This window comes from Brachyhypopomus gauderio, chromosome 7, assembly GCF_052324685.1.
Source record: "Brachyhypopomus gauderio isolate BG-103 chromosome 7, BGAUD_0.2, whole genome shotgun sequence".
Lineage (NCBI taxonomy): Eukaryota > Metazoa > Chordata > Actinopteri > Gymnotiformes > Hypopomidae > Brachyhypopomus > Brachyhypopomus gauderio.
In genome coordinates, this window is record NC_135217.1 from 22,900,009 (window position 1) to 22,917,430 (window position 17,422).

Below are 17,422 nucleotides of genomic sequence, written 5' to 3' on the forward strand. Positions count from 1 at the left end.
AATCACTCTGGCATACTATTAATGATGACTGATTAATACCTAATTAAGCTTTTTCATTTCTCATGAGAGCATTGTGATGGTTAACACACAGCACCATCATGTCGATATAGCTGGTAAGCCCATTTCAATGAGACTTCCTACATGCTGATTTAAAATATAAAAGTCTTGAATATCAAAATTAGTAAGCATTTGGTTCATCTAGATATAGGTTATCACATCTTCTTCAATCATCTTCTGATGTAAACCACCAGTAATGAGTTTTCAGTGCGATTATCTTACCATATTCCACATTCTTGCAAACACTGAAGAATACAGGCATATAATACATTTGAATACATTATAACATTAGAACTCTCTCTCTCTGTTTGATTGATTGATTGAACTTTATTAATCCCATAGGGAAAGTATCTCAAAGTTTTATGTTTTGAGTGTGCGTGTACATGTATGGGAGCCAGTCCATTCCAGTGACTACTGAATTCCCACACCAGCACAGTTGACCATGCCAAAAAAGTTCTGAATGCAGGAAAGAGTTCAGTCCATACAGTGAGCACCAGGCTGATTCTCCTCTTACAGTGTCAAAGGTGGTAGTTCATAAAAACAAGGTTAAGCATCCAACATCAGACACTGGGGACAACGGCTACAGTGAGGCAGAGGTGAAAATGACTCCACCGATCAGAATGACTGGCAAACCATTTGAATGTCACTCAATAACCTCAGGACCTACGACACGAACAACACCCCACGTGTGAGGTGACGAGCAAGGACACTGGGACAGAGTGTCCTAGAGGAAGAGCTGAGGTCATGCAGGGCTGGGAAACTGGAGCCTGTTATTAATAAGCCAGACTGACATTTTGAAAAGACCATAATGATCGAACCCTCAAGCAGTGAGGAGTTCTTCTCTGATGAGCACAGTTTGAAACTTGGCCCAAAAGGATTATTATTAAAACTTATTTTCAGAAATGAGAACAGGTCAAAGTAATAAAAAAGATGCTGCCTTTTCAGATATCAGATAATGCAAAGAAGACAAGTTCATCTAGGAATTTTGATGTCTATAACCTGCTTTACAGTGGGCCAACTTTCCTTTTCCTGATTTCTAAAATACCTTGTGAGCCATGTCAGACACGGTAATGGCCACAGCGGGGGCACCTGTGCATTACAAAATGCACTAAACCTTAAGTTGTATGTTGTACTTGTGAATCAACTTATGTGATTGCCACCGTTCACTTCAGTAAAGAACACTTCCATGAAGGATTATGTATTGATTTGCCCTATTCTGTTTATAGTGCTATGGAACTGGTCCCTATGTGACAGTCTGATGGACTGGCATTTCATATTTTAAATCTTATCCTGTCTATAATTACAATAATATGTCCATTATTATATTTCTCCATACACCTTCACTTCATAAGGCATTGTGCATGTCCCTATGATGACTAATTAGGTTAATTAGACTAATAATGGGTATTAAAAAGCTCATAACTTCCCTAATAACTTCAACATTCAAAAATTCATCTTTTTATTAATCCATTTTAGACCAAAAAAAAAAAAACGTATCTTGTGCCATCCCGATCCAAATACTGTGTGTGCTTTGCCATCCTAGAAGACCCAGCACTACAGTTATGGCCTTGCTTTGTCCAGTCCGCTCACCTAACACCATCTGACAGTTCGCTTGAATTTGGGATTATTTTTTTCTTGCTTGAATGAAGAATGTAACATTGCACAGGACATTATATATGACAGCCTTCCACTTAAAATGTAGGTCTCTGCCCAGAGCTGGACTTAAAGCCAATGGAAAACAGACACATCCTAAAACACTATTTAACAGTAAGCATGTGTGATAAAAACACCCTGCGAAATGTTTAGTTTTGTCATTTGTAGGCCGTTCCTCAGGTATTTTGCTTCCAGTTTTTGGATTGCAGTGAATCGTGTACCCTCTGAAAAAAGACATGATAACACTGCACAATCTTACACATTTGTAAGATAATTGGGAGAAAACATACAGGGAATATTAAATATTAAAATAGTATGATGTACAACGTACAACACAATAAAAAATGCATATTGCAATATCCCCATGGCCGGCCAGTATAGCAGGTTTCAGGTCTCTGGTCCTGTTACACCTCAGTCTACTAAGTGGTGAGAATTTGAAGGGAGCACTCTAAACTCTAAAAATCAACCCTAACATTTGGGGCTAGAGTTTGGCTATTCATTTTATAGCACATAAAGGTGCAGCATGGATCAGGCTGAGATCCTTTTTAAGACTGTTCTGGACTTTTTCTCCATCCTCTAAGTTTCTCAAAGCAAATCAAAGAGCAGACAGCAGTAATGCACCAGCATGGAGAAGCAGACCACTCAAAGCCTCTTTATCTTAACCATAGGCAGTGCACATGTCAAACACAATTACTGCTTCTTACAGCCCTCACACATCAATGTAGTTTTCTGAGAGAAAGAAAAAGAAAGAAAGAAAGAAAGAAAGAAAGAAAGAAAGAAAAGAATCAAATGTATTCCTTTTTGCACTAGTATGAAAGCAGACGTGAGGAGTTTTTCCTTGCCACTGTCGCCTTTGGCTTGCTCATTAGGGATCTGGACCCATACCATTGTAAAGCTGCTTTGTGACAACATGTGTTGTGAAAAGCGCTATATAAATAAATTTGACTTTGACTTTGTCAGCTCAGCTTCCTGCCACTATGAGTCTGTGTGTCTTACACAGTGACCTGCCAGACAGCATGCAGGTTTACACGGACGCATCACTACACCAGCAATAGCCAATGAACTTTCCTTGAGCTTGCGTTCACGAGACAGAGAGCGTGACTGTCTCAGCATAGCATAAATCCAGTCCAACCACTTCTACACCACTACTCCAGTCCAAACACACTACTACACCAGTCCAACCACAACTACCCCCTGTAACACCACCAGACCAGCCTAGGCACTAGGATACACTATAACACCACGGCACTGGCCAGTATATAAAAAATAAAAAAGATGAATGAACTTGGAATGAATCAGAAAATAATATTGCTTTTATTTTGACATATAACGCCAAGAGTCCAGTACAGCCAACATTTCCCAACATGAAACAAATGATTTTTTAAATCAAAATAAAATTCAACTGTATTCAACAACTGTACCACAAATAAATGTGAAACTATAGTGCAGAAATCTCTTCAGGTCTTGAGTGGTGTGGGGCCTGCCCCACAGAACAAGCTCAGCACACACAAGCACTCTCACAGGCTTTAGGGAGCCATTCAGAAGGCATCTCAACTCAACTCTCCTGTCGAAAATGACCTCCAAAGGGCAATTACAGTTCGTACTGTCATTTTTGACCAGGATTAATCTGGGTCCTTTAATCTGCCTTTGGAAATTGTTATTTGTGAACGAAGGTGCTATCATGCACTTCTGTCTGTTGTAGGACTCGGGTAACATGAAAGTGCAGTTGTGTCTCACTGGAGCAGAGCATGGCGTCCTGTATTAGCTGGAATTACCTTAAATTAGAGAATCAGCAAAGCCCCTCGGGGAGTCTGGCATCCAGATTACACTGCCTGCCCGCTCTTTAAGGGGTAATCAACCCTAACACTGAAAACAGCCATTCAGAAAGATTTCATTTGCTTGTGGATGATCGAATAAACAAAAACATGTTATTTGTTTATTGAAACAGATATGCAGGGAGGTTAAACAACATATTGCAAGTGTCTGTAGTAAATGTAATAGAACTGAATTTTAAAACCACTTAAAGCACAGACAGTTGAAAGGTCTAACACTTATTGCAGTACCAATTTGTATTGTCCTGGAAGCTACAAGTTCAGCTTCTGTCTTCAACTCCGCTTCTTCCAGTAGCTTTTAGGAACAGAAATGTTTTGACCATGTTTTGTTTAAATCCAAATCGACTTATGAGAATCACTGACAAACTTCAGTCACTCTCTTTCTGACTCAGTAGTTCCTTAACAGATTGGCTGTCTATTATTAATTGGATATGAAATCCCAAAGCAAACAGAACAGCCATATAAAGTCATGCAGACACGCAGTTTAAAGTTTAACCTTACCTGAAAATGCAAAGTATTGCTATGGCAGTAATGAGAGAGATGAGGGAGACACTGTGTCCAATAGTGTATCCAATCTTAACTGCCCGGAAGAAGTGATCCTAAAACAGAACACAAACACAAACACACCACATTAATTCAACTTACATTTATTTAATTATTTCATTTAATATGAATAATGTAATTAAATGAATGAGTTTTTAACACTTTACAATGATCAGGGAACATGAATACTTTCTGCACACATTAGTATGTATATAGTAGTATGTAGTTATATGTTATCCTCTCCTATGTGACAATCCAGAACTTAAGAAAAACAGACAGTGTACAGTTGAGACCTTAACACATTCAAACAGGATTCTGTTCACACCTTGGAAACCTAAAATGAAATTACTATTGGATCAAATCACTCCAAAGCTACAACAGATAGACTACATTAAAGCTCATTTAAACTGGTGTTATTGGTTTTATAATCAAAACATGTAGAAAATATTTGTATAATATATATTATATTAAAAATGTCATTTGAATAAAAAAAAAGCAGACCACACCATATCTCTGCCTCATAAAAGTACAATTTAATTGAATCTGCATGGATAAACTAGAATTGTTTTACTGAGTTGTGCCTAAGACTGTAACTGTATCTAATATCATATGACACCAAAGTGACATTTATAGATAAACATTTTAATAGTTTTTAAAATAAATACAAAATCTCAATCACTATCAAAGTGTATTAGGGTCAGGTTTGTAATATGCATAGCCCTGTTCTGTATGACTATGTTACTTCAGGTAAAAAAATAAAATCTGTCCTTGAGTCTATTTAACGAAACAAAAAACCATGTGAAGGTCATGTCCTGTTCATCTGACACTGACCACACCTGAAAACATGAACAACCACTAAAACTGACCACATGTGCAAATATGACAGACCAGTAGAACCACGTGATAACTGCCTGAAAAAAGATGTCATTCCACTGAAGGCAAGGAAACGCATGTCCTACACATTTTGACATGACACAGCAGCTATCAAAGGGGACACAACGTGAGGACACATTCAACCACAAAACGCCTCCATTTCCTGTTTCTGTCTTGTGTAAGCACCATGATCTTCGTGCTGTGTGTAGTCCTCCTCCCATTAGAGAAACATTACAGAAAACATCTCCCTCAAGGCCCGTTTTCTATTTAAACAATAAAGACAGATGCTTTCTATGCACAGAAACACTTGATGAGTCATAGCTACGTCTCACTCAGCCGTCTGCAGATTCATCTCAGTGCTTTTCAAAGCTCCTCCCCAGTTATGCCAAAAGTGTTAATGTCTTAATACTGTGTCTCAGGAATGAAAAAAAAAAAATAGGATTACTATCTGTTACTATATTATGCTATAGAAAAGTCTCCTTATGTTAATTGCCTCAGCCCTGATAAATTGCCTTAGCCCTTTTTGAAGGGCAGGGGTGTTAACTGTTGTCCTCTATGGTGTCTCCAAAACCTCAGAACAACTGTGAAGGACATTCATATTTTCATTGATGCTGTGATGACTACACGGGCTGAGTTTTCTATAGCACCATACAGTAACAGATATTAAATATATCTTTTAAAATTCTACATGTCCTCCTGAGGTACAGTAAACATGAACACTTTGGCATAAAATGGTCGTTAGGAACTATCCCATTTCGGAGATCACTGAAGTCCCAGAACTCAAGTACTGTTCTACAAATGTTCTGATGTCAAGTGCTGAAAATAACAGTTATTATATGCGTCACGTTCATCTGTGCCAGGAGGGCAAGAGGGCAGGAACGTGGATGAGATCCTGGGTGAGAACAGAGGAGCGATCCAAAACTGAGCAGCAGGCAGGTGCTGCGGAGATATAAAGACTATTTTCCAGCTGTGTGGGATCCCAGCTCAATATATCAACCCTCAGGGGACAATGCTGAATTTTATTTTCAAGGAGCTCAATAGTTTATTAAAAAAAAAAAAAAAAAAAAAGACCTGACCTAGGAGTTCGCAGTGTATACATGCATGAGTCATTCTTGCAAGGCCCTCAAAAGCACCTTGAAAGACCTAAGTCAGGACGATATATCTAGACTTACATCATCGACAGTGCTGTTGAAGTCATACCCACAATTCACAGCGATCGTTATGGGGTTCACCTCTGTCCAACCATCTGCTGTACAAGTCTTGGATAGGTTACCTGGAAGACAGAGACAGATTGGACAATGTTAGCATCCCTAAAACACACACGCACATAAGACACATACACACAACTCCATCCTGAAGTTACTGCAATGCATGCTAGTCCTTTGCAATGCATTTATCCCAGAGAGCATGACTCAGAATAATGAAAGAAGAATGGTTCTCTCACAACAAGCATGTCAGTGATGTATGGGCCAAGTCTCTGCTGTCTCCACTCAGTGCTAGTGGATGAACAGCACCCGTGAGCCAACCATTCCTTGAAGGTCAGAACGAGCGAAGATGTCATCCAGAACAGTGTCATAAGATGCTAAAGATAGTATAAAATATCCACTTTAGCAGTTCTTCTACCAAACTGCCAGTTAGACAACAGAAAGTCAAAAGATCTGAGCCTCAAATCTGAGATGAACTGCTGTGTAAAATCATGAGAACAGCTAAAGTATTTCTGTGTCCTTTCGTTCTTTATGCTTCTCCTGGCCTTGGAGGCTTTGAGTATGTCGTCTACACCACAGACCCTAATAAAGGGGAGGAGGGATTACTTCACAGATGTTGCTGCACTAAAACGGCTTTTTTGTCCTTCCTCCAAACTGGTCAGGTGTTCTGCTTTGCCCATTTTCTGAGCTTCACGCTGTGCATCAAACTCTCCTCACTGCGCAGTCAAACCCACTTGGGCAGTCAAACCCACCTGGACAGTGACGTTTGTTGATCGAACCATACAGGTCCAGTTCAAAATAGATTCCAAAAAGAAAGCAATGTTTGAGATGTGTACGGGTTTGCTTTAAAAGACAGTTTGGATAGGAGACCCCCGCAGACGTCACCAAGGTAGTTTTGCCAAGCAAAGTAATGCACTTAAAACTTACAGGCCAATAGGTGAGTGTGGTGGAAGCATCTGTATACAGATGTTTGAGAATGCAGGTGCTGATCTTCCTCATCCCATCTGGTTTGTAGGGTGATGTGACAGAATGAGTGACCTTCACATTTCAAAGTCATTCAAAGTCCTTCATGGTTAGAAGTAAAGACTAAAGAGTAATCTGGATGAATTCAGGTCTTCACTTCCTTTCATAGCATGCGGCCAGTTTGTTTTCTTACAAAACTGACAAATCAGTATGATACAATCAATATGGCATAATCAATATTGTATTATCAGTATTCCATGAAAGCTTAAATTGATTTGTTCTCACTGTGTAAAAGCTCGAATCAAAAAGTATTTATTTAAGGTGTATTAATAACTACTCAAGCATCTAAAAGGTATTGTTTTGTAGACTTAAGATATTCAAGAAAGGACCTACAATGATGTTGAGGTGCATACATTTATTATAGAAAAGGCTTCAAAGGTTATTTTCAGATTTTGCAGCACTGGCTGAAACTTTATTGAAATGGAACACAGCAGCAGTGTTTCCCCTGTAGTCGGTTTATTGATGTGCTCATTTACTAAATGGAAACACCTCTAAAAAAAAATAAGCAATCAATCAGGGCAAATGCAGCTTAATTAGGATGGCAGGAACAAACCTGGAGACACTTAAAAATACAAACATGCATTGCTATTGGCCTTAAACAAGAAACACAGCACACAAAGGCATACATATGCATATGCACGCATATGTGCACACACACACAAACACACACACAAACACGCACGTGTACACTTACATGTATGCTGGACACACAAGTGCACATACATGCATGTGCACATGCGCACACACACTCACACACACACACACACACACACACACACACACACACACACACACACACACACACACACACACACACACACACACACACACACACACACACACACACACACACACAGTGTCAGTATTAGACCAATCTAGAATGACATAAGCTTGATTGCACTTTCTTGGATGATGTCGTCCATGCTTTTTTCCAGATCCTAACCACGCAGCAGTAGGTCTCTGGAGCTTGGGCAGGAATAGAGGGTGAGATTAGGCACTCAGCCATGCAGAGGCCAGTCAGGGTAGCACACAGCACAGGAAACACAAGGATCTGCAGTGATGTCCTCCTGTTAGACGCCTCTAGAGTAAAGAACACCCTTCTCACAGTATCATTAATCCAATACATGGGACTTTTCCTGATTGCACTGTTTACACAATAGTATAAACAATCTGATTAGAGATTCAAACCACATATTTCAGGTCACTGACTTTTGGTTATTTCATAGTGAATAGTGTCAATGTAATAGCAAATCAAGTCGCAGGGTTCACCTCTTGTTGCTTAGTAAGGATGCACTGGGAAAAGTCTTCATGACAGAAGGCACAGCAAATGGATGAGAACTGTGCCCCCTTGGGGAAGAACTCATGCCTTCTTAATAACTGACAACCAAATGTGCAGTTTAATCCGTTATCTTTAAAAACAAATTAGCACTGATTACAAGGAACAACAGGGACTGTGCCATGAAATCAGAATTTCCAAGGATGATGAAACCAAGCAAACCTTCATATTCCACTGCCAGCCTGCCACTGAAGCTGGTTTTATCTGCAACATCCCTATATAACATCCCTACAATAATGTCTTCGCCACAGCCCTATATTTATGTCTCTTCACATCCTCACACCCACACACACACTCACTCACAATATATCTGACTTCACTAGTCATTGCTCTGGACATTACGTCCTGTCACAAGGCACAGAAATGATTCAAAGCAGAAAGGCAAGCTAAACCCGGTGAGCACACTTATCCCTAAGAGCTCGGAAAAAAACACACTAACCCCAAATACCACACTAATCATGAAGAGTTCAATAATCCTGAAGACCAGTCTAATACTGACTACTGAACAGTAATCAACCTTATCAAACCCAAACACAAACTGTTTTTATGGTAAACTAGGACTGTGTGAATATGCATGTTGGCGAGTCATTGGGAATCAATGTTTGTGCATTATGCAAGCAGCAACAGCTAATTGAAAAATTAAGACATTCTGCACAAGTCCAAGGCAACCTCTTGATGCCTGGATTCAGGATGATTAGGTGCAGAACACACACACACACACACACATACACACTCTCTCTCACACACACACACACACACACACACACACACACACACACACACACACACACACACACACACACACACACACACAGAACACAGAGATGGAGAAAACACAGAGATGGAAAAAACACAGGGACATGCTCCAATTTCAATGCCACCAGATGTTGCAAGCAACTTAAAAATACATTTGCAAAAGTATTTAATTTAATAAACTTTCCAAATAATTTGAACTCTCTGCTAGAGGTGACTGTTACCGCGATGCTGATTATATGGGCTATCAATACAAACTAGAGCCTGGGATTTCTTGGAGGGGAACATCAAAGAAATGTGCATTTAACCAGAAATGTCATCATAGTAAAAGCTCACTGTTATGACCTAAATCACAGGGTGGAAGTTTTAAGCTCAGAAGATGTCATATATATATATATATATATATATATATATATATATATATATATATATATATATATATATATATATATATATATATATATGACATTGTTGATATAGGCTATCTCAGAGGTAGTAAGGTACTCAGAGTAACCAAAAATATAAATTTAAATGTGCTGGATGTAGGATTCATGGCAGAGTAGTCAGGATCTACTACACTAGCAGGGAATATGACATACTCTTATGGTTACAATTTTAAGGAGGATGGTGTGAAAGTGCTTGTAACTGGGTGGAGTAAAAGAACAAGCAGGTGAGATGGAGCTCTGTGCCCTACAGGGGTGAAGAGAGGGAGAAAACGAGGCCACAGCCAAGAACATAGAACAGGAACGGAGTCTCAGGGAGAGAGAGAGAGGAATCAGATTCTGTGATCTCATCAGGTATGGGAGTCAAAGCAGGGAACAGCTGAATGGGAGAGCTGCACTGGTAGAGTGAGAGAGAGTGAGAGGGAGAGGGAGAGAGAGGGAGAGTGAGAGGGAGAGAGTGAGAGGGAGAGAGCGAGAGAGTGAGAGGGAGAGAGTGAGAGGGAGAGAGGGAGGTTGGGAGTGACCAAGGGAGATAGAGAGGGAGAGAGAGAGAGACTGACAAAGGGAGAGAGAGAGGGAGAGTGAAAGATAAAGAGAGAGGGAGAGTGAAAGAGGGAGTGAGACAATGTGTGTGTGTGTGTGTGTGTGTGTGTGTGTGTGTGTGTGTGTGTGAGAGAGAGAGAGAGAGAGAGAGAGAGAGAGACAGCCAGCAAGTGAAGCCGACCGCATGTGATTGCCAGTGGTGTGACAGCAGCATTCAATCCAAAACAGATAAAAGATGTTTTGCGTTCAACATGTCATATGCAAATCCTACAGAAGAATAAAACACTCCTTCACCAAATAGGTCAGAAGGAAGAGAACTCATGGGGAATTCCCATTCATAATATTTTCCCATGCACACCCTGTTCCAGTGGACATCGTAAAGGTGTGTTGCTAGGACCAAGACTGTGCAAGGACTGGCCTTTGTGAAATCCTTATATACAGATGACATGCTGCACATCCCGTTGATTACTGATTGGCAGTGTGTGACCTCTGTTTAGTGGCCAAAGGCCCACACTGCAGGCAACCCTGTACAATATCCAATTGGTGGTCACACAGCTTAGCTTGAATGAGATCACTCAAACAGTCAGCTGGGTTTTGTGGAAACCAGGCAGCACCAATAGCATAGAAAAACAACAGAGAGAACAGCATTGAGAACAGCAGTGAGAACAGCAGTGAGAACAGCAGTGAGAACAACAGAGAGAACAACAGAGAGAACAACAGAGAGAACAGCAGTGAGAACAGCAGTGAGAACAGCAGTGAGAACAGCAGAGAGAACAGCAGAGAGAACAGCAGTGAGAACAGCAGTGAGAACAGCAGAGAGAACAGCAGAGAGAACAACAGAGAGAACAGCAGAGAGAACAGCAGTGAGAACAGCAGTGAGAACAGCAGTGAGAACAGCAGAGAGAACAGCAGAGAGAACAACAGAGAGAACAGCAGAGAGAACAGCAGTGAGAACAGCAGTGAGAACAGCAGAGAGAACAGCAGAGAGAACAGCAGAGAGAACAACAGAGAGAACAGCAGTGAGAACAGCAGTGAGAACAGCAGTGAGAACAGCAGTGAGAACAACAGAGAGAACAGCAGTGAGAACAGCAAATGCAAGTCATCTGGCGTTTCCTCACCTTCTTGTCCTTTGCTGATCTTAAAACCATGAGTCATTTTACAAATATGTTCTTTGTTGTTGGCGACACAGGTAATTCATCCACATATCAGTGTATGTATGCGTGTTGTTACAGAGGACATGTGTTTGCCCATTACAAACATACATGCCACTTGCAATTATAAATATGAACCATCAAGATATGTAAATCAAATTTGAGCAAAAAATCTGAATTAAATGATGAGGCTTGTAATGTGCCATATTTGTCAATTGTGAATTTTTCACCGCAATCGAAATGTTTCCTCTACATTTACCCACCTGTGCAGTTAGAACACACACACACACACACACTAGTGATTACTAGGGGGCTGTGGTGCACACGTGCCCAGAGCGGTGGGCAGCCCTAGCCCGGTGCCCGGGGAGCGGTTGAGGTTAGGTGCCTTGCTCAAGGGCACCTCAGTCATGACCTCAGGCCTGGGAATTGAACCCACGACCCTCCGAGCACAACACCAGTTCCCCACCACAGGACCATGACTATCCCATTCACTGTGAATGTAGACATAGTGACCTGACCAAAAGATGTGTAACTGAATCACCTGTTATCACCGTCACAGTTATGGTAAAAGAGGAAACTTTACAAAGAAACCAAATCCACTTGTATACCTAATTTGTTAACATTTAATCCATATAGATGGCACTGGTGTCTCAACAGGGATTCTACAGTGTCTCTACTGTACAGTGCAGCCCACAAGTAAAAGAGTTTTTATTCCTACTAATTTAGTGTTGACATCTATTCATCTAATTAATTATTTAATTAATTAGAGTAAAATCATCTTAAGAAATAATGCACATATAAAGTGACACCTCATTTAAACTGACCCATTTCAATGTAGTGTAATATAATGTAATGTAATCAGTGTAGAGTTCTGTGTAAGTAGGTTGGTCTGTGTGGATTACTCTTCTAAATGCAAAAAACTATTCTGCCATGTCACTCACTGGCAAATAAATGGCTAGTGAATTTTATTTTCAATCCAAAAGGGAGGCAGGGCTAAGACACCCTTTCTACAAGGGATACACAATATGAACAATTCTGGTGAACCCTCACTGTGACATATTTTAAAAAGGGTCTGAGTATTTTAACCATCATTACATTTTACATATGTTGGATTATTTTACATTCAGTAATTCACTCATCTGAAACTAGTCAGTATGCTCGCAGCACACAGAACAAAAATGAAGTGGTTTGTTACAGGGCTAATTTAGATATTGCAAATGCAAGGATTTGCATAATGCAACCTCCTGCAATATCAGTTTTTTGCAGATGCCAATATCAATAATTATTAACAGCTATTCCTACAGACTGCCTTCCCACATGTTGAAGACAAGGGTGGAGGACCCATGGACGTTGAACTCCCTATATTGCTAGCATGTTCATAGTTCTTTTAGTCACTCAAGAGACCAATCAAATCTAATATTCAACTGGTCCAAAAACCAAGCTCCCATGCATAGGACAGATTATCTTTTATATCAAGCGTTTGCTTTTAAGCTAGCAAAGACCAACATCTGCCTGAGGGAGGGTTAGAGTTAGGGTTAGATTTAATGTCAGAGTTCACACCTCTGATTTCTGTCTATTATTGCTGTGTCCCCTTTCTCTCCTGTCCCCACCGAGAAGAAACATCCTTTCAACCTAGAACTGTCACAGGCGAGGAAAAGACTTTGCAACAAATCTCAACATCCATCATCGATCTGTCATTCAGCTCTCGCTCTGCCCCGTGGGACTGGCCGGACTTCTGTAACGGCCATTACAGTTGTGATGACAGTTAAAAGCTGAAAACAGCATTATTTACTTGTGCAGATTGAGCTCATAATCCACAAACGCTCGCTCTTCAGATATGCCCCAGAGTAGGAAGGGGCAAATGAGCAGGGTAAGTCATTAGAAGACATTTCAAAGAATTTCAACATTTCAAGAATTTCACATGATTTCCTCCAGCTCACCACCTTTAATTGGAGTTCAAGTTGAACAGAAAAGTGGTGCCGAGGACCCTTCCTGAGTTTCTGAACCTGACAAAGCAAAGACAAAGACTATTCTATTAGGATATTGAAACCGAAAGTATATAAGCCCATATTGTACAGAGGGCTCATAAGACTCACCAGCATTCTCTGGGTCTGACAGTGACGTCGTAGTAATTGTTGTGTTCAGGAGCAATTTCATCACATTAAGAAGCATTAGAAGAACCAGCTCTGACTCTCAGCCTGGACCTAAGCTTCTGAGGCTTCTTAAAGCCTTTCACAGCCTTACAAATCCTGCTTGTGTTGGTGACCACACAATATGCACAACCCAAGACCACGCAAGCACCCAAAGGAGTCCAGGCTTCCCCAAAGGGTTTACACCCACACGCACAGCACACACGCACAAATATACTCAGGATGTGATGTGTCACTCCCACATACACAGGATTTTAAATCAACATCTCTCCACTTCTACACTCCAGTGTCAAAGTCTTCTTCTGATTTAGGAAACTGCCACATCTTGAGCGTGATCACTCCTCTAAGTGCTGCTGTGCGGTGAAATGAACAACATCACTGTCAGCTGCTCTGGTCTGCACAGATGCACATGCTTTACACTTGGACAAATCTTGTGCAACTGAAACACACCAGTTTTTCCATCAAAGGCTGAGCATAATCTAGTCTGAGCAAAACGAAGCCGCTCTTGTGAGTCTCAGATAAGAGCCTGATAATCCAGCGTTCCTGGGTGTGTCGTACCACTTGTTATTGATGAGAAGCCAGAAAAAAGAATAAATCCCCAAGCTCTGAATTACAACAAGCAAGCTGACCCTATGCCCTGAATTGCAGCAAGTGGTCTAACCCCATGGAGGTCATCACAACTCCATCAGCAAGGCTCCCTGTTCTCCAGGCACCATGGAGAGAGACTTCCAGGGACCGAACGTGCGGCGCATAAAAGCAACTTGATCTGTTTTAGGTCGTTTGCTGCTGTCACAGCGCTGGCAGTCAATACGATATGAAGTTCATATGATATGAAGTTATTTTCTGTTTCACTCAATATGTTTACATGCATGCAATCTGATTCAAGTTTTGAAGTTTTTACACATCATTAAGGTGTTTACACATGATTATATTGTGGTTTTATGTCAATATCCTGAATTTACATAATGTTTTTCAATAGTCAGATAACTAAAGAAATACACTGATACACAGTGTATTTTGTTATGGTGAAATACCATACGTTTCAGTGTTTTTATTCTTTGAATGTCACTGTGCGTAAGTTCTCTGAGATGCTAAAAATAGAATATACATATAATAATAGGCAAGAATATAAGTATAAGAACACGCCTGCACTGACTCCAAGCTGAGAAGATATAGAGGTTACTCCCCTTTCCACGCTGTGATCATTTGGGGAAGCTTCTGTTTTTGAGTCAGATGGACTGAGGTGTATATGTTCATGAAACAGTGACTAAAAAGATGAATTATAAATCTAGGTTTAATTGTTCATACGATGCTTACATTCATTCATTGACTAAGATAATCAAATTAAGGTGTTTAGCTGACATTTTCAGTACCTGACATCTCAGTCTCTCACCAAAAGTCCATGATTGATCTCAGTATTTCATATGCGCATGCAAGCTACATTCAAACGACAAACTACAAAATGTAAAAATGTGAACATAAAAGCATAAGAACAAGATACAGAATAATCATTTTCCCCAAAAAGCTATGTTGAACTACATGGACTACATTTCTGATCAACCTGCAATTGTGTTGTTAAAGGTGCACCTTCAGCTCTACTGGGAATGTGTTGCACCGTTCCAAAAAGAAATCACTTCCTCTCAGCTTTGTGAACGAATAGAGCCACCTGATAGCAACCTTCCACACTCCACCCAAATTAACATAAAGACAAATGAAACCCGTCCCACTCACACTCCACACACACACACACACACACACACACACATCTATCCCACTCATCGTCACCTCCACACACACACACACACACACACACCCCAGCCATTAAGCACTGACGCTAATTCAGCTCTTCAGATTTCAATCGAAGCGCAGGAGTGTCACAGTGCAATTATGATCCTCCTCCGACCGTGGCTCTAATGTCCTCCCCACTCGACAACACGGAGTGAGATGTCTGTGTGCTGCCTGCCGCTTCACCTGGGTCCTGCATAAATGCCACCACGCTAGGCATATGAATAATTCACTCTGCCAAATGGCCAGCATGGAACTGTTTAAATGTACTGCTCTATATTTAACCACGAAAGCAATATTCTAACATGTTTTAAGATGCTGAACTTTGAACTAAAAAATTATAAGGTTTCCATATCTGGCCAGAGAGGAAGTGTTGAGGATCTCTAGCATGTGTGGTTTGCATTTCATAGAAACCTCACAACAAGTTTTATATGGTAATACATCATGACATCGAGAGGCTCCCAGCACACCACCCCCAGATGTAGCTGCAAAGAGCCTTAAAACGTCATTAAGATTTCAATTCCCCATACATGTGGACATGGAGAGATATTCTAATGCATGGTTCTGGTTTGGGCTGTTACACTGTGATGACACCTTTGCCGTCCTTTCCATTCATACTTGTTCTTTGTACACTATCACATCTATCATACACCAAAAAGACATCAAAAGCTTTGGGTGTCTACACAGGTGAGTGGAAAGTTGTGTCATGTTCACTTCCAGCGCATCCATGACAGCAGACATATGGAGTTCCGTCTAATGAAGAAGGTCTGCTTTACACTGTCAGTGCTCAGTCGACTTGTCTGTGCCAGCCTGACCCTTAATGGACAAGAGATATTCTCCTCATTGCAACACATCCTCAAAGTGCTGTGAGTTGACCTTTTACTTGTAAAGCACAATGTGTATGTTATCAAAGCAAGAAAATGCACGAAAATAGTTAATTTTTGTATATTTTTCTTTACTTATAAGTTTCCAGAAAAAAAATTGCCACAAAATGGAAAGCCCACAGAAAGAGTTTAAGTTAGATTTCAAATCCTCAAAGACCATTATCCAACTATCGAACCAGACCAATTTCTCCCTCCAATTTTCCTCTACAGCTCAAATGACGATACAGCCTCTTCAAAGGTCTGTGTTATATAATTGTCATCCTTCACGTAGAGAGGGGAGTCTTAGTCTGGCCTTTTGGCAAAACCTCCAGATACATTACAACTCTAAACTTTGTTCTAAAACATTCTTAGTGGACTAAGAGGACTGGCCAAAATGAGTTATTATACTTAATGAATGTACCACTTTTATAGATGTTTTTTTATAAACTATTTGTACTCACCTTCAGTGTAGTGGTCGGTGAAGTAACTGAAATAGTTTGGACATGGAATGACCACCAATTCCCCCACCTTGGCTGAGGGCCAACACACAACAACGTCCCACATCCCCTTGCAGCCTGCAAAGGCAGATAGAGAGAGGGAGAGAAAGAGAGAGAGGGAGAGAAAGAGAGAGGGAGGGATTGAGAGATGGAGGAGACTTACAGCTCATCCAATAATGACTCAGTGTGAACATAAATGGTCCCTTGCAGGCATAACACACACAATTAAGCCATGAACAGATGAGCTGAAGGCAAATTCTCCTTTAAACACATTTCCTTTCTATTAGCTGATATGGGTTAAGGCAGTTGATTCTCGGCTATTGCAAGCATTACTTGTAATCCTGTATATATTAAACATGCGTACAAATGTGGCTTCAAATTGTGTATGTGAATTTTTTTATATTTTAAATATTTATATTTAAATGTTTAAATATTTTTGGGTATAACACACACAGTCAAAGCCATAAACAGATGAGCTGATGAGAGTCCTGGTTTAAACACACTCCCTTTCTATAAGCTGACGCAGACCGAGCCTTCCTACTCACTACTATTGCCATCTTGCATGTACTTGGTGTACTTACATCTTGCTGCATGCCATTCACACCCTTTTCATTGTGACACGCAGCAACAGCGGAGACAACTGCACAGAAAACACATGTTCGACCACCGCTCTGGGAACTTTAGTGAGGAAGTGTGGTTTGGAGAGAGGCGTATT

At 40.6% G+C, this 17,422-nt stretch overlaps 1 protein-coding gene across 2 annotated transcripts in view; it reads right to left on the reverse strand.

The window, feature by feature from the left end:
* vipr1b (vasoactive intestinal peptide receptor 1b) overlaps positions 1-17,422 on the reverse strand; it is a 53,793-nt gene that overhangs the window by 11,278 nt on the left and 25,093 nt on the right. For both annotated transcript variants that reach the window (XM_077012662.1, XM_077012664.1), the window contains exons 3-5: positions 16,672-16,785; positions 6,131-6,231; positions 4,044-4,141 (exon numbers count right to left, since the gene is read on the reverse strand). In XM_077012662.1, the coding sequence (XP_076868777.1) occupies positions 4,044-4,141; positions 6,131-6,231; positions 16,672-16,785 (313 nt within the window). The remainder of the gene's footprint in view (positions 1-4,043; positions 4,142-6,130; positions 6,232-16,671; positions 16,786-17,422) is intronic.